At 47.1% G+C, this 27,291-nt stretch overlaps 1 protein-coding gene across 2 annotated transcripts in view; it reads left to right on the top strand.

Annotated features, from left to right (window-relative positions):
- Nucleotides 1-27,291, top strand: part of IRF2 (interferon regulatory factor 2) — a 96,947-nt gene that overhangs the window by 66,726 nt on the left and 2,930 nt on the right. For both annotated transcript variants that reach the window (XM_053584711.1, XM_053584717.1), the window contains exons 6-7: nucleotides 6,720-6,837; nucleotides 18,499-18,663. In XM_053584711.1, coding sequence (XP_053440686.1) covers nucleotides 6,720-6,837; nucleotides 18,499-18,663 — 283 coding nt within the window. The remainder of the gene's footprint in view (nucleotides 1-6,719; nucleotides 6,838-18,498; nucleotides 18,664-27,291) is intronic.

Raw genomic sequence — 27,291 nt, 5'->3', positions numbered from 1 at the left:
TAGCTCAGTGCCTGGCACAGAATAGATAATTAATATATTTGGTAAGTAGATAGATGTATATGCATTTGTGGACTAAATAGATGTATAAATAAATATATGTAGGGTGGGAGTGAGGGGTTTTACATTAGAATGAAGACTTACTTTCATAATCACAGTTAATGAAGAAATACGAAGGGAGTAACATGTTTAATTTTTTTTTTCTTTTCTTTTTTGAGACAGAGTTTTTCACACTGGGTAGAGTGCTGTGTCATTACAACTCACAGCCACCTCAAACTCTTGGGGTCAAGTGATCCTCCTGCCTCAGCCTCCCGAGTAGCTGGGACTACAGCTGCCAATCACCATACCCAGTTAATTTTTCTATTTTTAGTAGGGAGGGGGTCTTGCTCTTGCTCAGGCTGGTCTTGAACACCTGAGCTCAGGCAATCTACCTGCCTCAGCCCCCCAGAGCGCTGGGATTACAGATGTGAGCCATTGTGCCTGGCCACGTGTTCAGTTTTCAACACACTTTGCTCAAATTTATCCCTCATATTCCATTGACTGTCAAGATACCAGTGATTATAAGATGTACCATTATTTTATGTATCTCTCAGAAGGAAAACCTGACACCTCATTGATTATGAGGTACATCTTGTTTCAGGGATATGGAAGTGTGAGGAAACATGTATCTTAGAATTGATGACATGTGGTGCTCTCTTAAGTACAGGATCTCTGCAGTCACGACAGCGCTGGTAGCGCCTTCCTGTGCCTAGCAACATGAGCGGGTTGTGGGAGGCACAGCCGTGGTTAGGCTTGCTCATATTTGCCCCAGGGAAGTAGGTGAGAGGTTCCCCCTAAAGGCAGCCTCATGGGGTCAAGGTCCATCTTAGCAAAGTGTATATTGTTATGAAATCTTTCTGCAATGACGGTGTGGTTAGTACCTGTAAATTACCTTGAGCAGAAGCAGGTGAGATTCATCAGACACGTGCACAACCTAACTTTTGAATTGAAATCTTCTTGCATTATGCCTGTAAGGGGAACATGGGAGATGACTGAGGGATGAGGGGGCCTGCCAAGGTCTATGGCTCATGGATGTTCAAGCCATTGAACATGTTTCTATGGAGTGTTTTAAAAGTTAGCTCCCCACCTAGGCACGGTGGCTCATGCCTGTGATCCCAGCAGGAGTTTGAGACCAGCCTGAGGAAGATCGAGACCCTGTCTCTACTAAAAATACAAAAAACTGAGGCAAGAGGGTCGCTTGAGCCCAGGAGTTGGAGGTTGCTGTGAGCTATGATATCGCCATGGCACTCAAACCCAGGACGACAGTGAGACTCTGTTTCCAATTTTAAAAAAAAAGCTAACTTCCCAAGGAATCTGGACTTACACAATCAAAGGCCTTTATCCTTACTGAGCTGTTAATACATTACTTTTTATTGTATATCAAAACACACCTACACTCTGAGTTAATATGTCCTATGCAAATATGTAACTGGATGGACTTGGTAGGTTTTTCTTCTACTGAGAAAATTTATCTTGTGTGAGGGAACTAGACTGGCAGACTTGTTATTGAAGCAAGCCTTCCCCAGTCTTCAAGTAGAGTTGAAATTTCAATTGGCCAACAAGGTTTAGAACATGCTGACCAAGGGCCTGAATTTTTCTTGGGTCACTCAGATCATTTATCTCCATGCTATATGTTCCTGTCCGCCTCCCCAGCAAATAGGATAGTTTCCCTGAGACTGGAAGACCCAAGGCCCACTGGCCGAGTAGTTGGTATAGAAAATCTGCCTCAACATTCTTTGTTATTCATTTTGTGAATATATTCTATATATCATTGAGCCACGTTTTACATGAACTAAGCCACTATCTAGGGAAGTGAGAACAAGAAAAACAAAAGGGATCAGTAGTAGATTGTACTTCATCAGTTAATACACCATTGGACAATTAAGTAAACGAACTCATCCTAGAAAAAGTGCTACATACCACATTGCTGAACATCACGAGGGATAACCAGAAGGTGTGCGCTGACGCCAGCGCCTGGTGCACACTTCAGAGTATTTTTGGAGCTCTTTGTGGAATGGCTATCAGAGCTGTCATTGTATGAGGTCTGATGACAGTTAGGTTCTGCAACTCATCCTAGAAAAAGTGCTGCATACCTCATTGCTGAGTATCAATGCAGTCACCAGATGTCAAAATGGAGTACTTCAAAGGTGACCACAGTGGTCAGGCATGGTGGCTCATGCCTATAATACCAGTATTCTGGGAGGCTGAGGCAGGTGGACTGCCAGAGCTCAGGAGTTTGAGACCAGCCTGAGCAAGAGCAAGACCCCATCTCTACTACCCCTTTTTCTACTAAAAATAGAAAAACTAGCAAAGTGTGGGGGCAGGTGCGTGTAGTTCCAGCTATTTGGGAGGCTGGGTCAGGAGGATCGCTTGAGCCCAAGAGTTTGAGGCTGCTGTAAGCTATGATGACACCACAGCACTCTAACCAGGGTGACAGAGACTCTGTCTCAAAAAAAAAGTGACCATAGTGACATTTTGCAATGAGATACATAGCACTTTTGTTAGGATGAGTTCCAGAACTTAATTGTCCAACCTCGTTTATGTGTTTCAAAAAATATTACGAAACAGGTCACTCCCTGGGAATAGACAAGGCAAAGGACAGTAAGGACAGACGGATGTAAACAGAGGATGGTAGCTGACATTTCTGAGCCCCAAAGACCAAATTCCAACCAGTCGTTATGTCAGTGAATGTTCCCTGCAATGGTGTGTGGTTTTGCTGGTCTGAAGAAGGCTCCCCTGAACTCTCTCCCCCGGGTCGGTTTGCTTTTGCTTAAAATCCCTTGAACGGTAAACCAAACGCTGGGTTCTCTAATTACCGAAAAGGTGCTTGAATGTAAATATTTGGCAGAGTTCATGAACCATGCAGAAGCCAGGGCCCAAATGGGGCTCTTCTTGGTTTACCCTTGGAGCAAGGCGAGAGGATTAGAAACCCAGAAAGCTCTGAGCTACTTGACTTTCAGAAGAGCCTCAACCTGAAGTGAGAAAGGGAACTGGAGGAGGAGGCCGGTTCAGGATTGGCCAGAGCAGGCCATGCTGGAACCAGGCAGGGCCAGGGGGGAACATTTGAGCCAAGGGTAGGAACAGGGCGGAGGGGACAGGAGAGGCTACAGGTGAGGTCTAGTGGGGTCTCTGTGTACATGTTGCACAGAGAACTGTGCATCCCTTTTCTAATTTGGGGTCAGTAGTTTTTTAATATAGGTTAGCTTTAGATATCTCTCTGTTCAATAATTTGGGAAAATTCAGGCTGGGTTTAGGGCGGATCCTTCTCCCTGGGCTAGTTCTGCACCCTGCATGGAGACCTTTCAGGAGGCACTGGCTACCTTTTGGCTACACCACTGATGTACTGTCCTTCCAGCAGGGATAGTGCCAGTGAAATGGAAGGTTATTTTATTTATTTTATTATTATTATTATTTTTTAGATCCTCATTCAGTCACCCTGGGTAGAGTGCCCTGGCCCTCATAGCTCACAGCAACCTCAAACTCCTGGGCTCAAGTAATCCTCCTGCCTCAGCCTCCTGAGTAGCTGGGACTATAGGCATGCATCACCACACGCAGCTAGTTTTTCTATTTTTAGTAGAGATGGGGGTTCTCAGTCTTGCTCAGGCTGGTCTTGAACTCCTGAGCTTAAGCAATCCACCTGCCTCCACCTTCCACAGTGCCAGGATTATTGGCATGAGCCACAGGACCCAGCCTATGACAGGTTTTATAAAACAGAGATGTGAGAGGTGTGAATCGTTTTCAGAGTAGTCCGTCTCAGTCTCCATTGGTGGATACAAGATTCCTTTAGGGAAGTGTACATGTCAGAAACGCCAAGAGGAGCTCAGTGTTCAGAAGAATCTGTCTCAGCCTCCATTAGTGCTGGGTTTGTTAAGGCAGAAGACCTCTGGAATTGAACCGTGTTGCATGATCCAAGACTGAGTTCAGCTGCTGTGTCCCCTCAGGCAAAAAGCAGTGTGATCTTGGAAAATTAATTTAGTATCTGAGTCACAGTTTTCTCAAGTATAAAGTGACGAAAGTATCACTTGCCACTAATTAAACTGCAGATCATGTGAAACACATTGAGGTCTTCAACCGAGAAATCAGAATTAATTTAGGTGTTTAGGTATCTTTAAGTCTGACTGCCTCTTTAATTTTTTAAGAAACCTAGAAGCAGAATGATTAAAAATAACACAAGGCAGCAGAAAAAAACCCGTACAAAATGAGTGGTTCTTTCCGCAATTCCTTAGGATACCTGTGTCTTCTTTTTTTTTCTTTCTTTTTTTTTTTGAGAGAATTGAAGAAATGGAATGATGAATGGTGGGGCATCTTTTGGGGAGGGGACCAACAAGGGGCAAGTGAAGAAGCTGCCATTGGAGAGGTGGAGACTGACTTGGCATCAGCAGGTCCAGCTGCAGAGAGGGAGAGTGCGGCTCTGCCAGTCAGGCACGGGGTCAAGGGCAAGGGGCTTGAGGAAGGTCATCAGATTTGGGACAGCAGAGTTTTTATCAGTGACCTTTGGTAACAGTGAGCACTTACTTAATAATAAGTAAGTGCTTATCTCATTTAATCTTCTCATTATCCTCACGACGTGAGTCCCAGTATTGCCATCTGCTTATAGCTGTTCGAGCTGCCCTCAGATAGGTGTATGGAGGTTACAGAAGGTCCTACAGCTCGTGAGAAGTAGGAGCACCGACCTTTACCCCCAGCCTGTCTGGTCCCAAAGCTGGCCTCCTGCCACCCTGCTTGGGAACTAGATTTCCCACATGAGTGGAAGGCAGACCCCAGGTGCCAACAGGGTGCAGGTGAAGTTAGGAAGACCAGAGGTGGCTTCAGAAGTTTGGTCATGCCTGTGATCCCAGCACGCTGGGAGGCCAAGGCAGCTGGATCTTTTGAGCTCAGGAGTTTGAGACCAGCCTGAGGAAGAGCGAGACCCCATCACTACTAAAAACAGAAAACCTCACCTGTGGCTCAGTGAATAGGGGGCCGGCCCCATATACCAGGGTGGTAGGTTTGAACCCAGCCCCAGCCAAACTACAACAAAATTTAAAAAAATGTTACAACCATTAAAAAACAAACAAAAAAACCCCAGAAAACCTAGCCAGGTGTGGTGGTGGGCACCTGTAGTCCCAGCTGAAGCTGAGGCAGGATGGCTTGAGCCCAGGAGTTTGAGGTTGCTATGAGCTATAATGATGCCATGGCACCCTACTCAGGCTAACAGTGTCTCAAAAAAAAAAACGTTTGATCACTAAGGAAAAAAAACTGGTGACTCTCAGGTCACTGGCAAGTGAGTTTTTTTGCAAGGTGCTCAAGGAGAAAGGAGCCATAGTCCTGCCCAGTGGGTCTGTTCTGAGCCTCCTTAGGTATGGCCTTGGGTGCATCTGATAAGCCATGCACTGGGTTGTTTTTTTTGTTTGTTTGTTTTTCAGATTAATATGAGGGTACAGATGAGTAGGTTACATTGTGTGTGTGTGTGTGTGTGTGTGTGTGTGTGTGTGTGTGTGTGTGTGTGTGTGTGTGTTTAAGAAAAAGAGCTGTGCCGTGAAGTGATGCTTCTGAAGCCGTAGTTTTTACCATGGGAGTTTCCCAGGTAGGATTCTGAAGGGAGGGGGTTATTTCCCTCTTTCCCTGTGTGACTCCTCCAGGATATTTGGGGGTGGGGGTCATCAGGTCATCAATTATTCTAGGTAGTGCCTAAATGTGTAGTTGAGAACGCTCACCATGCCCTAGAGCAGTGCCTCGGCTCCCGACTCTGCAAAGCACAGTCACAGTCACCACACTGGGCATGTTCCCAGCGCCGGTTCCCCCTGCCCCTCTGCCTGCTTCTTCCACAGCAGGCTCCCTAGGAAGCGACCGGAGTGGCTCTGCCCTGACGTGTTTGCTGTCCTAGAAGCAGATGCAAGCCCCCCTGAGGAAAAGCTCCCCATCAAAATGCAGAAAGCCACTGTCCCTCAGGACTGGCCTTCCCAGAGGTGGCTGGCACTGTCAGAGGGCATGGGGGCCTCTGAATGAAGCAGGAATTCAGAGCGTCAGTCCACAAAAGGGATCTGTTCTCGTTACTTGTTAGTACAAACGCGTAGACTTGTGGGCTCCTGCAGGGCGTTCTCGTGAAGCTGTGAGTGTGGCCTGGCCCGAATGGACTGGGGCCAGGGAGAGGCAGGCGTCAGCTGCGAGGGTAGCCCTGTGACTGGGCAGCCACCGGGCGCAGGACTCTGGAGAGGCCAAAGTCCATGGTGGACTGGATCTGAGGAGAATTCACCTACGGCTCCACTGGGTTCCTGTTCTCAGGCCAGTCATGGAGGCTGAACTTTTCCTAAGATGTAATTGTGAAAGAGGAGTGTGCCTTAGTGAGAAGGCCAGGTGTTGATTCCTTGGGGCACTCCCTGTGCAGTGCCATAGTTAACACAGACGGTCACACAGAAGGTCATGCAGCCCTGCTGGGCCCCAAAGCCATGGTCTACAAGTGGGGGCATTTCCTGAGGCCAGCCAGACACACTGGCACTGTCTCCTGGCGGGAAACAGAATAACCAGTGCACACTGCCCACAGAATCCTGCTTCTTAACAGCAGGCCGATGTAAAGAAGTCGGCAACGTGTTTGGCCCCTGAGCATGAATGACCTTAGCATTAAACAAAGTGGACAGAGGGTACGGTTTCAACTAAGAGAGGGAAAAGGAAGTGTTCTGAATTATTTTTTCTTTTCTTCCTAGCAAGAACCAGTTGAGTCCTCTCTGGGGCTTGGTAATGGAGTAAGTGATCTTTCTCCTGAGTTTGCGGTCCTGCATTCAGCCATAAAAAATGAAGTGGATAGTACGGTGAACATCATAGGTAAACTATTTTGACATCTCCTATTTTTAGACATATGAGCAGCCCTCTGGGGGTCTAAAGATTTGTAAAATGGGATCTTCAAGTAATCTGGGCAGTGGGAGAAGGTCTTGGAACCATCTCCAGATGCAAGTTTTGGCCCTTGGATTTCAGGGCTGAAAAATAAAAGCGTTCATGGATCAAAAAAAGGAACTTAGATGGGTCAGCGAGGGGTGGGGGACCCGCAGTCTTGGGGCCACACGTGGCTTTCTAGATCCTTGGGTGTAGCCTTCTGACTGAATGTAAACGTTACAGAACAAATTCCTTTGAATAAAAAATATTTGTTTCCTAATGGCTAATGGTTAGCGTTTTTAGACTTTGACTATTTGGTCAGGTGGACAAAAGTGTTCTTTTGTGTGTGTTTTTAATTTCAAATAAATAAGAGGGTACAGACGATTAGGTTACAGTGTTTGCATTTGTTAGGGCAGGTCCCTGTTGTAGTTGTGTCCTGCGCCAGGAGGTGTGCCGTGTGCCCTTACATTGTGCCCATTAGGTGGGAGCTCCCCCATCCCCCTACCTCCTCTCCTCTGCCCTCTCTCCCCCCAGCTTGAATTGAATCGTGTTTTTCTCTTGTGTGGGCGTGTATTCGTTCATCTACTGGCTTCATATCAGTATTGAGGACATTGGATACTTGCTTTTCCATTCTTGTGATACTTTACTGAGAAGAGGGTTGTCCGTTTCCATCCAGGTAAACATAAAAGATGTCAAGTCTCTATCTTTTCTTATGACTGGATGGTATCTTCGTGTATACTCCATGGTATATATATATGCCACAGTTTGTTAATCCTTTCCTGGGGTGATGGACATGACAAAAGTGTTTGTAATAAAAAATGTCTGTTTTCTTTTAATAAAAACTTGGGAAGCAAGGAGAGGGAAGAGTGTTCTCACAAGTCCTCCCGGCAGCTTCTCCCTGGCAGGCTTGTCGCAGTGGTGGTGCTCATTTTACAGACAAAGAATCTGAGGCACAGAGACACACTGCCTCTGATTCCACAGGGCCTCCCAAATACCAAACTCAGTACTGTAGGCAGGAAATAGGTCAGGGGGCCCAATTCCTGTTTTCATGGAAGGAGACACATGGCAACCAAAGAAACCCCCAGATGACTGCAGCGTTACCATTTGTGGGGACAGAAGAGGAGAAATGGCAGAGAATAAGCAAGGAACCAAATTTAGACTCTGGGGGAGAGTCTCAGAGGTGCGACATTTCCTCTTCTCCGTGGTAGCTGAATGTACTTCCAGACTGAACTGACCATCGAACAAGGTGCCTCATGCCTGTAATCCCAGCTCTCTGGGAGGTCGAGATGGGTGGATTGCTTGAGCTCAGGAGTTCGAGACCAGCCTGAGAAAGAGTGAGACCCCGGCGGTGCCTGTAGCTCAGTGAGTAGGATGCCAACCACATACACCGAGGCTGATGGGTTCGAACCCAGCCCAGGACAGCTAAAAAACTGCAGCAACAACAACAACAAAATAGCCGGGTGATGTGGTGGGCACCTGTAGTCCCAGCTACTTAGGAGGCTGAGGCAAGAGAATTGCTTAAGCCCAAGAGTTTGAGGTTGCTGTGAGCTGTGACAGCCATGGCACTCTACTAAGGGCAACAAAGTGAGACTCTGTCTCAAAAAAAAAAAAAGACCCCCATCTCTACTAAAAATAGAAAAACTAGCCAGGTGTGGTGGCGGGCACCTGTAGTCCCAGCTACTTGGGAGATTCAGGCAGGAGGATGGGTTCAGCCCAGGAGTTAGGTTGCTGTGAGCTAGGCTGAGGCTATGGCACTCTTGGGCAATAGAGTAAGACTCACAAAAAAGTGAATGAGCTGTGCATACCCAGGAGTGCAGTGTCGCTGAGCGAGGACATGTCCCATCTCTTCTGTATAATCAGATACATGGGCTTAGTGCCTCAAAGACCTATCCCTGCTTTCCACTTTAAGGGGAGGGAGGGGGAAAAACTGCCTATTTTTATTTTTACTTTCCTTTAGTGCTGAATTTTTGTTGTGTGTGGCAACTTCTGTCTTTAGGAAATGGAAAGAGCCAGCAATGTGTTGACTTGTCCTGACAGTGCTCAGCTGGCCTCTTGCCCAGGTTAGCAGGGCTTTTGCTGGGCTGCCTTGAAACTCTCTGCAGGCCAGTGGAGAGTGTTTGCAGGTGCCCACGTTCTGTGCAACTTCCTGGGCAATGCTTTATAAGCCCATTGTGTTTCTTCATCAACGGCAACCCCACCCTTCAATGAAGCAAAGGTCGTGGTGAGACAAGGGTCACTGTTCATTACTTCCAAGCAACCAGACACACAGCAGTTAGGAATTCACATATTGGGGATTTTTTTCTTCATTTGGGCTGCCCAAAGTGCATATTATTGAGCTTTTCTGATTTTGGTAATTGCTTCCAAATTTGACTGACTTCATCTAAAGCCAAGCTTAAGCGGCTCTTTTAGCCAAACCTAGAAACTGGAGCAGCAATGGGGTGTGTCCTGAAGGCTCATGAGCGCAGATTGACCTCACTGGGACAGACTTCAGGGTGGCCAGGAGTACCTTAAAGTTTTAACTCAAGGTTGGTGCCAGAATCCATGGAGGTTTCAGGTGGTTGTTGTGTGTGGCAAAGGTGACACAGGACTTTGGAACTGTGTCTTTGCCATTTCCCATCTCCTTTGTTTCATGTTCTTTTCTGCCACTTTTCCTAGTGCTTAAGATGAGAAATTTTACCTATAAGATAAAAAGTAGTTCTGGGAGCTCAGCAGCTAGGGCACCGGTCACATGCACCAGGGATGGTGGGTTCAAACCCGGCCCAGGCCTACCAAACAACAATGACAAGTACAACAACAACAACAACAAAAATAGCCGGGCGTTGTGGCGGGCACCTGTAGTCCCAGCTGAGGAGGGAGGCTGAGGCAAGAGAATTGCTTAAGCCCAAGAGTTTGAGGTTGCTGTGAGCTGTGACACCACGGCATATAGTGAGGGCAACATAGTGAGATTCTGTCTCAAAAAAAAAGGTAACTCTGGGGTGGGCAGGTCTTCATTGAGTAGACACCCCATCTTAAGAGATCTTCCAGTCTTGTCAGCTGTGACCCGTCCCTTCTCCTGGGAAGGCTGTACCTATTAGGAGCAGGGGCCAGAGATAAGGCCTCTGGTTTTACAGGACCCCTAGAAAACTCAGCACCTCCATGCCAGGTGCCAACCAAGGTGTCACAATGCACCCAGACCCAGAACCCATAACATACTTTATTTTTCTCGTGCAGATTGGACCTGGTTACCAAGGTGAGGCTGTGGGCGACTTCTCAGCCACAGGAGTCAAACCGGAGACCTAGGCAGTGGAGTTTCGCTGTTGTTTATTCAACCCTAAGAAATTTTTAGTTATTAAAGCTGGAGGCCAGGAGTGGTGGCTCACACCTATGGATCCTGGCACTCTGGGAGGCCTAGGTGGGCAGATTGCTTGAGCTCAGGAGTTCGAGTCCAGCTTGAGCAAGCATGAGACCCCCATCGCTACTAACAATAGAAAAACTAGCCGGGTGTCGTGGTCCCAGCTACTTGGGAGACTGGGCTATAGTCCCAGCTACTTGGGAGGCTGAGGCAAGGGGATCAGTCAAGCCCAAGAGTTTGAGGTGGCTGTGAGCTATGATGACACCGTGGCACTCTACCTACAATGACAGTGAGACTCTGTATCAAAAAATAAAAAATAGAGAGAAAGGAAGGTGGCATCTTTTTGAGAGACTGTATACTTTCCGCCTCCCCTCCTTTCCCGCCCTCACCTGACTGATGACTCTCAGTTCCTGGCCATATTTCTCAAGTCCATCCCCTCCCACTTCTGGCTTCTGCTTCAGGGGCTCCCTTCCCTCTCATCTGGGCTTGGTTTTTGCCTTGCCCTTCCCCATTCATCCTCCACACTGAGTGAGTTTTGTTTCGTTTTGTTTTGTTTTTTTTTTTACTGCCAGGGTGACCCTTGGCCCCAAGAGAAAGACCCCAGCCCTGTAATCTTCTCCGGGGTCTGGGGTGATCTGGGCCCTGCGCACTGCTTTTATACCCACTGTTGAATTTGAAGGATTCTGAACAGTGGAACGTCCCGTGGCCATTGGTGGACAGTGAGGTTGGTAGTGGGATTAGTTCGCTGCATCCACAGGATGCAGCGCAGGAAGGAAGGGCCAGTGGGTGGTTCCAGTGGTGGGTGGGATCTGACAGCCCAACTCTACTGGGGTTTCTGCTCTGGATCGTTGGCCCTCAAGACAACGGGTTAACTCTCTCCTGAGTTTTTACTGGGACTCATCCTTTGATATGCCGTTTTCTCCTGGGGGTAAAGAGACTCTGCTGCCCCAGCTATGCTCTTGGTTCTTCCCGCCCTTCTGTTGCCCTGGAAAGGGGGCAGAGCCTGCCGCTGGGGCTGTCTGGCCCACACAAAGACAGGTCCTCCACCCCACCCCCGGAGGTACCTGTCTCTCCTACAGCCTGCCAGGAGCACCTCAGTCAAACCACACCACATTTTACTAAGAATGATCACAAGATGAGAAGTTAAAAGTCTTGCGTTCTAGACCTAGATCTGGGATTTGATTTGTACAGAAACTGGAAAAACATATATAACTTATAAAATGCAAATATATATATATTTACATGTAAAATGGAAGTGATAATGCTGACCCTACCCACCTTACAGTTGTGAAAATCAAAGCAGCTTTACAAATAAATCACTCTGGGGCCAGAAGGCGGTAAAATGATACAATATGGTTATGATGTTATCAACGTTGTATCAAAATATTTTTAAGTAAGAAAAATAGCCTCCCACTGTGCTATGTCATGGGGCTGGTATTAGCAGTTTTACTCAAACTCGTTCAGATGGAGTCGGGGGAAATTTTTTTCTTTATGACCCCTGCTAACAGGCTGATTTTATTAACATACGCCGGTAATAAGTTTCATTCTTGACTCTGCAGCTTCCCAGGTGACCTTAGCAATATCTCTGGCCTCTAGGTTGTAGCTGTTTTCCCCTGTAAAATTGCAGGACCAAGCCACCCCTTCACCAAAGGTCTTTGTAAGAGTCTCTTTTTACCACTTTCTCCGAGCCCAGGGAGGAGGCTGCTCTCAGGGGGGCCCACATTTAGTCAAAAATTGTTAATAAAGTAAGAATGACCTTTTAAGGACTCAAACTGGTTCATCAGTAACGAGCCATGAATAATATTGTTGTAATTCTCAGCAGCTAGGTCCAGATGAAATTACATTCCTGTGGAGGACTCTTTTCAGATGGGCTGACTTTAATAAGCTTGGAGGAGCTTAGTGGGTCTCTAGTGCTTCCAACCATTGGAGAATTTCCTTGGCACCCAGTAAAGAACTGTTGAAAAGAAATGTCGTTGTTGGTTATGAGCCCAGAGATGCAGTAAGGTTAGATTCAAAAGTTCTTATCCTGAGAGGGGCTTGGAGAGCCAGGAGGAGCTGGGCTGGGACTTCCTTAATCCCTCCTGTCAGGGACACCGTATTACAAAGGGTGGACTTTGCAGGCAGGTAAGGCTGACGTTGAATCCTGATTCTGCCACTTAGTGGCTGCCAGACCTTGAGTTCCTTAGTGAGTTCTCTCAGTGCTGTTGGGTCATCATGACCAAAACAGGGATCATAGGCAGGGTGCCTGTAGTCCCAGCACTCTGGGAGGCTGAGGCGGGAGATTGCTTGAGCTCAGGAATTTGAGACCAGCCTGAACAAGAACAAGACCCTATCTCCACTAAAAATAGAAATACTAGCCGTGCATGATGGTGACACCTGTAGTCCCAGCTACTCAGAGGCTGAGGCAGGAGGATTGCTTGAGCCTAGGAGTTTGAGGTTGCTGTGAGCTATGATGCCACTGCAGTCTACCAGGGTGACAGAGTTATACTCCGTCTCTATAGAAAACAAAACAGGCATCATGATCTTGTGTTCCTCATAGATTTGTGAGATCTTCCAGGGGCTAGGGAGAGCCAAAGGCCAGTGGTCAGGGCGCTAGTCAGGTTTGGTCACTAGTGCCGCTCCTGTCCTTACTGCTGGAGCAGGTGAGTTTGGTATTCATGCGACTTTTCAGTTGTCAGAGGTCAGTGTTGCTGCCACTTGGTGGTTTACAGAAATCAGTTCACAGGGGGAACAGGGGGAGGGAGAGAGAGAAGGAGAAAGGAGAGGGAGGGGAGAGAGGGAAAGAGAGGGATTGAAGCTGACCAGTGACAGGGGCTGGGATTCCCCTGCTTCTCTCATGGGTGCTTTGACTGGTGTCTTAGGAAGTTTCTAAAGTGCCCTGAATGCCGTTGGGATGGAGCAAAGAGCTCCTCCCTCACCGAAGCTTAACGCCGCATACTCCTCAGGGAGAAATTTGGTCTTGGAGATGATGTCATCATATTTACCAAGTACCCAGATTGTAGCCCAGAAACAAAAACTGAGTTTTCCAACCTGGTCACCAGCATTCAGGACATACTTAAGAATTTCAGTAAGGGCTCAGTGCCTGTAGCTCAGCAGCTAGGGCACTGGCCACATACCCCAGAGCTTGCGGGTTCAAACCCGGCTGGGCCTGCCAAACAATGACAACCACAACCAAAAAATAGCTGGGCATTATGGCTGGCGCCTGTAGTCCCAGCTACTTGGGAGGCTGAGGTGAAAGAATTGCTTAAGCCCAAGAGTCTGAGGTTGCCGTGAACTTGTGACGCCACTGCACTCTACCAAGGGCGACATAGTGAGACTCTGTCTCAACCTCCCCAAAAAGGAAGAATTTCAGTAGGGTGCTAATTAATTTTTCTCAGTCACATGTAGTAAGTGAACTGTGGTGGAAGAAGCCCCCAGTATAGTACATGTAGTACCCAGTTCTATAAGCTGTGTAGCTGCTGCCATATTCAGGATAGAACATTTCCATCACCCCTCAAATGCTGTCCTTCCCAACCACCACCCCACGGTGCCTGACACCCTCAACCTGTAGTGTCTTTATCACGCCGCCTGGCTCCAAAAGCGTCCACTGACTAGAAGGCTTGGGTTGTCCAGAGCACACGAATTGTCATATTCCGTATTTGCAAATTGTCACAAACTGCTGCAGGGCTCCGGCTCTAGTCCTCGAGCCCGAGTGCCTTCCTGTGTCCATTTACTCAGCAGAAGTCCGCAGATGCCTCTCGGGTGCAAACGTGAGCCTGTGTGGTGAGTGGGCCTGGAAGGTTCTAAGGCAGGTACTTGGCTATTGCACTTTGCTTTGAGGAGACGAGACACACACAAATAAAAACTGCAGTAAGGGTCTGTCTGTAGAATTACCCAGCTACGCCAGGCAGAAGGCCAGGAAGTGTTGCAAGGTCCAGTCACATTGTAGTTGTGGCTGAGCAGAGGGGACCTTGCAGGGACAGTGCATGAGAGGCGCTCGGAGCAGAGCAGTTGGCCTGTGTTGGGCTGGTGGGAAAAGGGCACCCTGAATACCTGTCCACCCTCCACCCTCCTCCCTTGTGTTACTCTCCCTTGGATGCCTACTGTTCCTCAGCTTTTATCACATGGTTCCGTTTGTTTTCTTTCTTCCCTTTTTTGCTTCTTTGCTGCCTTCAGCTGGCTGTCTGGACTGTTGGGTGCTGGCCACTGCTGTGCTCACAGACCTTGCTCAGACCACCGTGTTCTTCTCTGCATCTGCTGTGTGGTGACAATGTCTGGAACAGGGCAGGCCATCTTTGTTAGCTGACAACCGAGCTGAGCCTCCCTGAGGAAAAGCAGGGAGGAAAAGAATTCCTGGTCAGAACAAAGGGATGGATCCTGGAGGAGGATGCCGGAACCTCTGCTGTTGTATGTGGCCCAGCCCCCGGACAGCTCGCTGCCTCCCTGCTAGGAGAAACTGCAAAAAAGAAATGAGTTTTGAAAGATCAGTAGTGAAAGTGGCCTTGATCTGTTTTGTTTTGTTTTCGAGGCAGAGTCTCAGTCACCCTTGGTAGAGTGCTGTGGTGTCATCATAGCTCACAAACTCCTGAGCTCAAGCGATACTCCTGCTTCAGCCTCCCAAGTAGCTGGGACTTCAGGCATCTGCCACCACGCGCAGATAGATTTTCTATTTTTAGTAAAGACGAGGCCTTGCTCTTGCTCAGGCTGGTCTCCAATTCCTGAGCTCAAGGGATCCACCTGCCTCAGCCTCCCAGGGTGCTGGGATTACAGGCATGAGCCACTGTGCCCTGTCAGTGGCCTTGATTTAAATGAAATGTATAATGACCTTTATTGTCATGGCCTGTAAGATTGGGTGCCCCTCCCTCCTCAAACCCCCCACCCCCATGTGGTTTTGATTTCCACCCACTGCTTCTTAAGACTTGGGCTAGGACAGGACATTATTGTGTTTTCTTGCCACTTTATGTTATGGAGGGGAAGAGGCAGAAGAGACTCAAGAGAGGTTATTGCCAGTGTGTGTAGCGAGCTGCATAATTGATGCCCTCATACTCAAATAGGATGATCCTGAGGATGAAATGAGGCTTTGGGAGTCTGCCTGCCATGTGTAGCCTGCCTGTCTTTTCTTTAATTTTATCCCTGCCAGGAAAACTTAAACAGCATCCAATTTCCCTTCCATTCTTTACACTATGGCTTTTGGTCTTTTTATCATGTCCCTATATCTCCTTTCCCTGCTTCTTCTGTGGCCCTCCTTTTCGTTATTAAATTCCCATTATCCATGGGCCAGGCTTGATGGCTCACACCTGTAATCCTAGCACTCGGGACCAAGGAGGGTGGATTGCCTGAGCTCACTGGTTCGAGACCAGCCTGAGCCAGAGTGAGACTTCATCTCTAAAAACAGCTGGGCATTGTGGCGGGCACCTGTAGTCCCAACTACTCAGGAGGCTGAGGCAGGAGAATTGCTTAAACCCAAGAGTTTCAGGTTGCTGTGAGGTATGACAACACGGCACTCTAATGAGGGTAACAAAGTGAGACTCGGTCTCAAAAAAAAAAAAATCCCATTATCCTCTAAAATCTTTCCTGAGTAGTACACTCATCACACCACAGAAAGCTTAATTAAAACAGGAACTTGACTTATAAACAAAAAATACTTTGGCCAGGCATGGTGGCTTACAGTTATAATCCCAGCACTCTCGGTGGCTGAGACAGGAGGATCACTTTTGCTCAGGAGTTTGAGACCAGCCTGAGCAAGAGCGAGACCCCATCTCTACTACAAATAGAAAAACTAGCTGGGCTTGGTGACTGGCACCTGTAATCCCAGCTACTGGGGAGGCTGAGGCAGGAGGATCACTTGATCCCAAGAGTTTGAGGTTGCTGTGAGCTGTGATGATGCCAGGATACTCTACTCAGGGTGACAGAGTGAGACCCTGTCTCAGGAAAGAAGGGAAGGGAAAGGAAAACAACAACAAAAAGCAAAGAACCTGTTGGTGATGGCTGATTCCTCAAGGCCCCTGGACCGTGTCCCCCGTCCCTGCCTCACCTGAGCATTTTGCAGGTAGATGAGAGAATGAGGGATCAGCACTGGGCTCAATCCAAGTTCTGTGAGTTTGGACAAGTCAGCCTCCCTCTCTGTGCCTGGCTTTCTTCGTGTGTAATGGGATGAGGATCCTTTCCCTGTCATTTTCATGGGTTGAAATGTTAACTTATACAAGTGTGAGTAAAACATTGGTTATGGTGTCAGAGTGCTTTGAGGACCTTGGGAAAACATTGTCATTACCATGCTATTTTCTTCCCCTTTATCTGTCAGAGCTAATATTCAGTCAGCTGCCTACAGCTGTTTAAAGTCAGTTCTGTTTAAAATGGAGGTAGGGCGTTAGGGACATTCAAATTGAAACCATAATGAAACGTCATTACTTACCTATCAGAATGGCTAAAATAAAAAACAGTGGCAACATCAAATGCTGACAAAGATGTAGAAAAATTATTGCCCTCAAACGTTGCTAGTGGGGATGTGAAATGGTACAGTGACTCCGAGAGGCAGTTGGGCAATTTCTTGTAAAAGTAAACATGAAATTACTATATGACTCTACAACTGCACTCTTGGGACTTCATCCCAGAGAAATAGAAACTTACATTTAAACAAAGTCGAAACACAAACATTCCTAGAAGTCTTCTTTCTTTTTTTTTTTTTGAAGACAGAGTCTTAGTATGTTGCCTTGGGTAGAGTGCCGTGACGTCACAGCTCACAGCAACCTCAAATTCTTGTACTCAAGCGATTCTCTTGCCTCAGCCTCCCAAGTAACTGGGACTTCAGGCACCCGCCACAACACCCAGCCATCTTCCTGTTGCAATTGTCATTGTTGTTTAGCTGGCCTGGGCCAGGCTCGAACCCGCTAGCCTCAGTGCATGTGGCTGGCCCTATAACCACTGTGCTATGGGTGCCAAGCCAGAAGTCTTATTTCTAATAGCCAAAGACTAGGCTCAGCCAGAAGCCCTTCAGTGGCTGAAACAGTCACACATTAAATCTATATAATGGAATACTCCTCAGCAGTTATCAAAGGGAACCAGGAGCCCTTCAGTGGCTGAAACAGTCATACATTAAATCTATATAATGGATTACTCCTTAGCAGTTATCAAAGGGAACCAATTATAGATACACACAACTATTTGGGTGACTTTGCCAAGAGTTATGCCAAGGAAGAAAAAGCCAATCCTGAAAGTTTCCTGTATGAGTTCACTTTTGTAGCATCCTTGAAATGACAAAAATTATAGAAATGGGGACCATACTCGTGGTTGCCAGGGGTGAGGGATGAGGAAGTGGAAGGGGGAGGTATTGAAGGAAGGTAGATATTGTTAGGGAAGAGTAACAAGAGAGATTGGTGGAGATGGAAACTGTTCAGTATTTTGTAGTTTCCTTAGGTACATGGAACTACGTCTGTGATAACATTTCGTGGATCTAATTGCAGGCACTCGTGTGCACGCACACACGCATACACACGCATACACCATGGAGTTTAAGTAAAACTGAAGCAGTCTGAACAAGATGGGCAGACAGTTATTCATGTCAGGATCCCGATTGTGACACTGTATTCTAGTTCTGCAAGGTGTCACCTTTGGAAGAAGGTGAGGAGAAGGGAACAAGGAATCTCTGTATTACTTCTTCTCTCTGTATATGAATTGTCTCAAAGTAAAAAGTTGAATAAAAAAATTGAGACAGTTTTCAGAGCCAGAATGGTCAGAATTCATCTCATCAGTGTTCCGGGGAGTTGATGCGACCAATGTTTGCTGAAACTTGGGAGCTGACTCCACTCCAGGAGGAAGGCTGGGAGTGTGAGCAGAGCAGCCCATAGCTAGAAGGGACAGGACGGAGGATGCTCGTGGTCTTTCTCCTTGTTAAAGTTTGACAATGTCTCTTTGGACCATGGAATTCAGAAAACAAGCACAGTGCCTTCCTTCAGACCAGGAGCAGAGAGCAGAAATTGGTGGTGGGGCACAGCACTGCCACCTGTGGTCCCAGGGTGGGGCTGGGTGCAGCCTCTGGTCCGACAGCCTCAGTTGTGGCCGGGGCAAGTGAGGAGCTCTGCTCAGCTGGGTGGGATGCAGCCACCTGTGTGTGCCATTGGCAGGCAGGCTGGAGACATTAGGCCAGGCTTGTTCTTCAGTCCCGATGGCAGGGGACAGGTGGTGGCCAGGAGTCTGTCTTGGTGACTTGGCTCGTTTGGGGAAGGCTTGCTTTCTTGAAAGTGTGTGCTAGAATTGTGACGTCCTTGTGAAGACCTTGCTGCATGATGGTTCTGTTTTCTTTGAAGTTGTAGGACCGTCCCATCTTGACAGCAACATTGAAGATCCAGAGATTGTCGCTAACCCACCGGACATTTGCCAAGTTGTAGAGGTGACCACTGAGAGTGATGAGCAGCCGGTCAGCATGAGTGAGCTCTACCCTTTGCAGATTTCCCCTGTGTCTTCCTACGCAGGTGAGTGGGGTGGAGGGAAGCTCAGGTCTGACCAGAGAATAGTCCAGGGGTCTGGGGTCACCCATATCACCCCACAACAATCTCTCCTCTGTCCTAGGGATTATTCCTGATGGAATTATTCTCCATTTAACTTTCCTGACTGACATCTTCTTGTATGATGTAGTCACAAGCGTGTGTTCACCCAGTCGCCCATCACGTTTGTGTGCGTGGCTAACAGATAAAAAGATTTTCTTTGGGGAAGTGGCTCGTCAGAATCTAGTTTATTTGCACAAGTCATCAGAAAAGTGGCAGGGTGTGTGAATGGAATCTCAGTTGGACCAGGCCAGCTAGGACCTTAGATGTCACCTCTTAAGGGACCTTCACGTTTGGAAAGGAAGAGCTTTCTCAGAGTCACACAGCCAGTAAGTGTGGCTGATGAGGATTTGAACTTAACCTTTAAACCCTGAGCTTTTTGCTCAGTTCGGCCATTCTGCTAATTTCACTGGTCACTACTGCACATTTCCCCTTCTTTTCTCTATTTAGCACAGCATGACATTGGGCCTGGGGACTGAGCCTATTTCGAATTCCCCAGGGGACTGGCAACATGAGTGCTGCAAGGATTGGGCCAGACAGAGTTGCAGGAAGTAGAAGTAGATTCAGGTGGTTGTTCTGTCCTCTCTCACAGGGGGAAACGATGGCTGATTTCTTCATTGACCTTTGCTTTATATGGTCTTGCTCATCATCCTCATTTAATTTTGGGGAACTCAGTCGTAACTAGGAAGTATAAATTCTGAGTCAGGGTTATTTCTTGCAGATATTAAAAATAAGAAGCAGAGGTGCTATCATAGGAAACCACAGCGCTGGCAAGTGCTTTGGGGATTCTTCCCAGTTGTTCTTTACACACTGCCAAACACAGTGCCATCCCGCGACTAGCCCAGAACCAGCGTGAGAATTAGGGTTGGCTCGAATGACTGCTTGTTTGTATCAGCCAGTCTACCTAACCTCATGTTTCCCAAATGCCAACTTTTTTTTTTTATTAATTTTTAAAAATCATGGTAAAATATGTGTAACCTGAAATTTATCATTTGAGCTTTTTTTTTTTTTTGAGACAGAGTCTCACTTTGTCGCCCCCGGTAGAATGACGTGGCATCACAGCTCACAGCAACCTCCAGCTCCTGGGCTTAGGCGACCCTCCTGCCTCAGCCTCCCGAGTAGCTGGGACTACAGGCACCCGCCACGACGCCCGGCTATTTTTTTATTGCAGTTTGGCCGGGGCCGGGTTTGAACCCACCACCCTTGATATATGGGGTTGGCGCCGTACTCACTGAGCCACAGGCGCCGCCATTTTTAAAGCTACAGATGGTGGCATTAAAGTGTATTCACTTTGAGCAGCCATCACCGGCATCGATCTCCAGAGGTTCTTTTTCATCTCACAAAACTGAAACTCTGTACTTATAAATGCTAACTTTCTTTTTTTTTTTAATTTTTTGAGACAGAGTCTCACTCTGTCACCCTGAATAGAGTGCCCTAGCACCATAGCTCACAGCAACCTCAAACTCCTGGGCTCAAGTGGCCCTCCTGCCTCAGCCTCCCGAGTGCTGGGACTATAGGCGCCCAGCACCAGGCCTACCTAATTTTTCTATTTTTAGTAGATACGGGGTCTCACTCTGGCTCAGGCTGGTCTGGAACTCCTGAGAGCCTCGGGCTCTCAGAGTGCTGGGATCACATAGGTATGAACCACAGCACCCAGCCTACATACTGACTTTCCATTTTTCTCCTCCACCCAGCTCCTGACAACTACTTACTTACTTTCTGTTTCTGTGAATTTGGCTATTCTCCTGTGAGTGGGATCACACAGGATTTGTCCTTTTGTGACTGGCTTATTGCACTTACACAAGTTCCTCACTTGCTTTTCTCCTGGCAGTGCAAGAAGGGTGAGAGCCAAGCTCGGCCACGGGAAGTTTGTGATCGTCAAATAGGAGGAGCTTCTCGGTTGCTCATCAAGCACACTTTGAACTCTTCTATGTGCTGATCACTTTCTGATCTTTGCCAGTCCCCAGTAACAGAAAGTCCCATCTATTGCATGGTTTTTGTGCCCTGGGGGTCATCACGAGAGTAACTCTGTCAGCCTGGGCACCATCAGTACCCCCCTCTTTAATTAATTAATTTATTTATATATTTTGAGACAGAGTCTCACTTTGTTGCCCTCTGTCGGGTGCCTTGGTGTCAAAACTCACAGCAACCTTAAACACGTGGGCTCAAGCAATCCTCCTGCCTCAGCCTCCCGAGTATCTGGGACTACAGGTGTGAGCCACCATGCCTGGCCATTATCCCCTCTTTAAAGATGGAGAATTTAAGGCTGATGGGGTGAATCAGGGTGTCCAGGGACAGAGGACTTGTAGCACAGCTAAAGCCCACCTGTGGCTGATTGCCCCCTGCCAGCTATGTGAGGCTCTGCCCTGAAGGGCACATCCATGTCCAGTGAACTCATTTGGTTTTCACAAGGACCCACCGGAGGAGGCAGAGCAAAATGTTTATGCTTTATGTTTGCAGTGGAGTTAACCGAAGCATGAAACACTAAGCCACTTAGCTTATACCTATGTGATTCTGGCTGACTGTGTGTCACTTCATGTGCTTTTTTTTTAGGGGCTGGAGCTTTAGAATAGACGCTCATGTTCATCTATTGAATAAGACTTTTCTGAAATCTTGGGGATTCTAGGAAGACCTCTCCTTGCCATTCTTCCAGCAGTGACATTCACTTTAGCAGAAGAATCTTGAGAATGGCCATTCGTGCAGAGAGAAATGAAAGTTTCAGTACCCTCTTCAAGACATTTTTTGCATAGACTTGAAAAAGATTTTAGTGTCAGGTTGGCAAGCAGCAGGCAGTTTTGCTGTAGAGCCTGGCTTCTCAGCCTGGCCTTTACTTCTTCCCACTGTTTTTGTTGTCTCAATTCTCCAGAACGTTTTGGGAGCAGGCCTAGTGCATGGAGCCAAAGTATGCCATCCCTGCTACTTTCCTAGAGCTTGCAGACATGTAAGGAGTTTGTCTATGACTGGTGTGACTAAAGCAAGTCTTTCAGTCAGGAATTTTATAACATTCTGCCGGGAAAGGCAGCTTTCTTGGTTGTACAGAGACCGAGCTTAATTTTTTGGAAAAAGTGATACATATCTCATTGCTGAAAATCACTACAGTCACCTTCAAAGTTCTCCCCTTAGGAAGCTATACACCAATGCCAATGCCTAGTCCACCCTTCAAAGCAATTTTGGAACTCTTTTTCTGGAATGGCCATCAGAGCTATCCTCGGATGGCACGCAAAAACAAGCAACAATAATGAACGCCACTCAGTAAGATTGCACATGTCACCACGCACACAGCTGTGGGACACTGATATTCCAAAGTTATGAAACCTTACCAAGTTGTTTGCATAGTGCTGCCAACATAACTGCTTGCAAGTTTTTTAACTTAATTATCAGACTTTTGTCTAACAACAGCTTTGATGGCCATTGCAGAAAAAGAGTTCCAGAATACTTTGAAGGGTGGACTAGGTGCTGGTGTGGGTGACTCTCGTGATATTCAGCAATGAGGTCTGTACCACTTTTTCTAGGATTAGTTCTTGAACTTAATTGTCAGGCTTCATTTTCACCTTTTTCACTTTATGTTCCTCATAAAGCTGTTTGCCCAGTTTCTACAACATTCTTTTGCTCCAGCTATTCACAGCCTCCTCCAAGATCTTCATTCACCTGTTTAGAAAACTTTTAAAAAAAATTCTTGTTGCGAAGACTTTTTTTCAGTTTTGTTATTTGACTTTATGACACAATCCTTCATGTGCATTGAATTTTGGCAGCGTGTTTTTGTATCTGATGCCTGCCTTTTCAAATTATAGTCTTTGAAGACCTGCAGAAATTCCCTATAAATTAAGCCTTACTATTTGCCTCAACAAAAAAAGTAGTCCTCTGTCCACGTCTCCATGAGATGTTATAGAAGCCATGCTGGGGTAAAAAAAAAAAATAATACTAGATAAGGGACTATCTTTACTTTTATTATGGAAATTAATTGATAGGGAAATAGAAAACAAAGTGTGGGCCCTTCCATGTCTCGGCTGCCAGTGCAGGGTGAGATGGAGGCTGCTGCCTCACCAAGTCACCACAAGCTCACAGAGCAACTGATGGTGTCATGTCAATTCAACTGTCTGCTTGGAAGATAACTCACTAGGAACCGCACACTTTGTAAAACTGAAGCCATATGTGCAGGTGCATTACCAGGGCATATGTGTGTTTCTTTTATAAGGCATTGAAACAACGTTGTAATCTGTAAAATAGACACTGGAGAACTGTGCAATCAAATTCTACCCCAAAAAATCACTAAAAAACTCAATGTTTTCAGTAAGTTTATGATTTTATGTTGGACCACATTCACAGCCTACTGGGCTGCTCGTGGCCCTCAGGCAGTGGGTTGGACACCCCTGCTGTAGCAAATAGCCATTTCATCTTTACATGTCTACCCAGAAATGGCCTCTTGTGTGATGTGTGGCACTAGGATTTTATTAGGTGGTTGATGATTTAGTACAAGAAAGCCACTGTAGTATTTTGGGAGAGGCTGGGGGAGAGGGGATAGAGAACAGATTTGAGAAGAGAGCACAACAGGAAGGAAAAGGTGGTCATAATGGAAAAAGTGGGGACCACCTACTGACCAGCACTTGTCAGGGAAGACTTCCGGTTTTTATGGAAACCACATCAGGCTTACGTTTTATTTGAGGGAGCAAAGATACAAGGGCTTTGAGATTAAGAGGACTCTGGTTTGGATGATTTCACTAAGTCTTCTAGTAAAACTCATGGAGGATATGTTTGGTAGGAAGAAATCCTTGGTTGATCTTTTTTCCTTTCTTTCTTTTCTTTTTGAAAACTGAGTCTCACTCTGTGGCCCTGGGTAGAGTGCCTTGGCATCACAGTTCACAGCAACCTCAAACTCCTGGGTTTGAGCAATCCTTCTGTTTCAGCCTCCAAAGTAGCTGGGACTACAGGTGCCTGCCACCACACGCAGCTAGTTTTTGTTTTGTTTTGTTTTGGTACATTTACTAGAGACAGGGTCTCACTTTTGCTCAGGCCATTCTTGAACTCCAGAACTCACGTGATCTGCCCGCCTCGGCCTCCCACAGTGCTAGAATTACAGGTGTGAGCCACCACACCCAGCTGGATGGCTTTTCTTTAGAAGGCAGCTTATGCTAACCACTGTACCACCAAGACAGGTTTCTTTGTTTTTATTTGAAGGAGAAAGGAACAGAAGGCAATGATATTTATGGAAGATAATTAGGAGTGAAGGGAGTCTGAACGTGTATGGAGAAGGAAGAGAAACCTTGGCCTCAGAAAGCCAAGCGTAAAAGTGGAAAGCGGATCTTGAAATTTTGTCAGGGGCCAGGGCAGCAGCGGAGCAGCAGCAGAGCCGCCGAGGTGCCGTGTTGAGTGCACAGGCCCCTGGCATCAGAAATGCAGTTTTGTTTTCTCTCCTCGGTGCTGACTCAATTGGCAACTCTGGCAAGTTTCTCAACATCATCTCTGTTCCTCATTTTTCTTCTTGGGAGTGGCAGTCCCGATTCCTGCCTCCTAAGGATCTGAGCCAGCATGAGGGTCACATGCACAGGGTGGGGGAGTTTTGCTCCTGTTGCTTCTCGTGTGTGTTCTGTGTGGAAACATTTCTTATGCCTGGTGTTGCCAGTTTGTCTTCATAGCTCATCACCTGCTGAGGCCGAGACCTTCTCTGGGCATGTGCTGTTCCCACCCCGGGGACGCTGTGGAAAACAGGCCCAGGAATGGCTGTCCTCTAGCTGCTCAGAGTCAGCCTTCAGCCATCACCAGGCCGGTGTGACATTGATGGAGAATAGCGGCTGAGAGCATGCAGGAAGGCGCCAGCTGGGCCCAGTGCAGCCAGCATCCTTGCTTTCCTGTTGAAGGGACGAAGCTCTGGCACAGACAGCTCATTAGTTCTTCAGCTTTTAATTTACAGGGAGCCTGGGCTGTGCTAATCCTCTGGGTGGTGGAAAGGGTTAGGATCTTAAGCTGGCGGCCAGTCCCTTAGCAGGGGTGAGGTACGTGGAAGGCACCAGAGCATAATAGCTCTTCTGCATGATGGGCAAACCACAGCAGTGGCTTCCTGAGTCAGGACCCATGCCAGGGCTGAACTCGACCTGGACACAAGGCTCTGGGGCGGCACCAGCCATGGCACTCTCTGAATGTCCCCTACAAGTTATAAAGAGTCAGGCACGGTGGTTCACGTCTGTAATCCCAGCACTCTGGGAGGCCAGGATGGTTGTATTGCCTGAGCTCAGGAGTTCTAGACCAGCCTGAGAAAGAGCAAGAGCCTGTCTCTAAAAATAGCAGGGTGTTGTGGTGGGAGCTTGTAGTCCTAGCTACTCAGGAGGCTGAAGCAGGAGGATCACAAGAGTTTGAGGTTGGCGTGAGCTATGACACCATAGTACTCTATCCAGGGAGAATCTGTCTCAAAAAAAAAAAAAGAATTTTAAAAAGACGCCCTGTACATTTCTCTTTAGGTAAATGTAAAATGAGTGAGCCCACTAAGTGACCTCTAGAGCTCTGTAGGTTTCAGAATGTCCCCCTCTGTGATTTCATTTCTCAATGGCTATGAACACTGAAAAACCACACCGTGAGTTTTTTCTCATTTTAATCCTTTCTAATCCAGCTTTTCTGCCACCCGAATACTTCTCCTTTGGGGAGGAAAGAAGTTGGTGGATTCCTTGTAATTATCCTACAGGTTTTTTTTTTGTTGTTGTTGTTGTTTGGGGATTTTTTGGTTAACCAGGCCCAGGAGAGGTTCTAACTTGCTGCGCATGATGTGCAGGGCAGATACTCTAACCACTATGCAACCCAGTTGGCTGCCTATCCTACAGCTTTGTTTGTTGTTGTTGTTTGTTTGTTTTGACACAGTGTCTCACTATGTTGCCCTCGGTAGAGTGCTGTGGCATCACAGCTCTCAGCAACCTCCAACTCTTGGGCTTAAGCGATTCTCTTGCCTCAGCCTCCCAAGTAGCTGGGACTATGGGCACCTGCCACAATGCCTGGCTATTTTTTGTTGCAGTTGTCATTGTTGCTTAGCTGGCCTGGGCTGGGCTTAAACCCGCCAGCCTCGGTATATGTGGCTGGCACCATAACCACTGTGCTGTGGGCGCCGAGCCCCTATCCTGCAGTTTTAAAAGAAAAAACATAAATATGAATTTACTTGATAATTTTATTATATATTTTAGTTTACATGAAATAATTGAAATGTTTTTGTCCAACATAGGATCAGAAGGAGTTATAAAATTATAATCTCTTGCCAGGCACAGTGACTCACGCCTATAATTCCAGCATTCTGGGAGGCTGAGATGGGTGGATTGCTTGAACTCAGGAGTTCAAGACCAGCCTGAGAAAGAGCAAGATCCCATCTCTACTAAGAACAGAAAAACTAGCTGGGCATTTTGTCAGGCGCCTGTAGTCCCAGCTACTAAAGAGGCTGAGGCAGGAGGATCACTTGAGCCCAGGAGTTTGAGGTTGCTGTGAACTATGATGTCACAGCACTCTACCCAGGGTGACAGATTAAGACTCTATCTCAAAAAAGAAATTATTATCTTTTTATATTAAAAAAAATCTTTTTAGGGGGCAGTGCCTGTGGCTCAAAGGAGTAGGACACCGGCCCCATATGCTGGAGGTGGCGGATTCAAACCCAGCCCCAGCCAAAAACTGCAAAAAAAAAAAAATCTTTTTAAAATGTGTATTGGTGGTATGTAACTGCTAGCTACTGACTCCAGCTCTGTTAATGTGGCCTGTCATGCAGATAAGAGTATTAAACGACAGTGATGTGCTGATTGTGCTGTGTGCCCTGCCCCCTGCCTTTTCCCGTACACCCCCTCTCACTTGCTTATCACGTGATCATCCTGGGAAGGTGGTAATTCTTTCATTTTACAAATGAGAAAACTATATCTCAGTACAGTTGAGAAACTTGCTTTGTCTCATAGCTGACAGTCCAAATCAGGATGATGAGTTATCTGTTTCTTGCTGTGTAACAGGGTAACCACAATCTTAGTGGCACCAAACACACATCTCACAGTTAGTGTGGTCAGGAATCCAGGCATGGCTCTGTCCTCTGTCTGCCTCAGGGTTTCACGAACCCGAAACTGCCTAGGGCTGCTGTCTCATCTGAGGTTCAGGTGAGGAAGGGTCCATTTCCAAGCTCACGTGGTCATGGGCAAAATCTACCTCCTTGAAGGTTGTGGAACCAAGAGCCTCAGTTTCCTGCTGGCTGTTGGCTGGAACCAGCTCTTAGTACATTGTCACGTGAGCCTTCCCCATACAGCTGCTTCCTTCTGCAAGGCCAGCAAAAGAGTATTTCACAAGACAAATTTCAGTGTCATGGAATGTGACTGTGGACACGTCCTGCAGATTGCCCATCACTTCAGTGATATCCTGTGGGTGAGAAGCAGTCACTGATCCCACCCACATTCAACAGTGGATCCCAGAGTGAACCCCATGGAGTGAAGAAAATAGGGTAGCCCAGATCAGCACACCCACTGTAACCGCAGGGGAAGATGCAGCTCTAGAAACCCAAGATGTCAGTACTGAAGGGGTCTGAGGTGGAGGAGGGATCAGAGCAGAATTGGG

This window comes from Nycticebus coucang, chromosome 1, assembly GCF_027406575.1.
Source record: "Nycticebus coucang isolate mNycCou1 chromosome 1, mNycCou1.pri, whole genome shotgun sequence".
NCBI classification, from domain to species: domain Eukaryota; kingdom Metazoa; phylum Chordata; class Mammalia; order Primates; family Lorisidae; genus Nycticebus; species Nycticebus coucang.
This window is presented reverse-complemented; position numbering and strand designations above follow the sequence as displayed.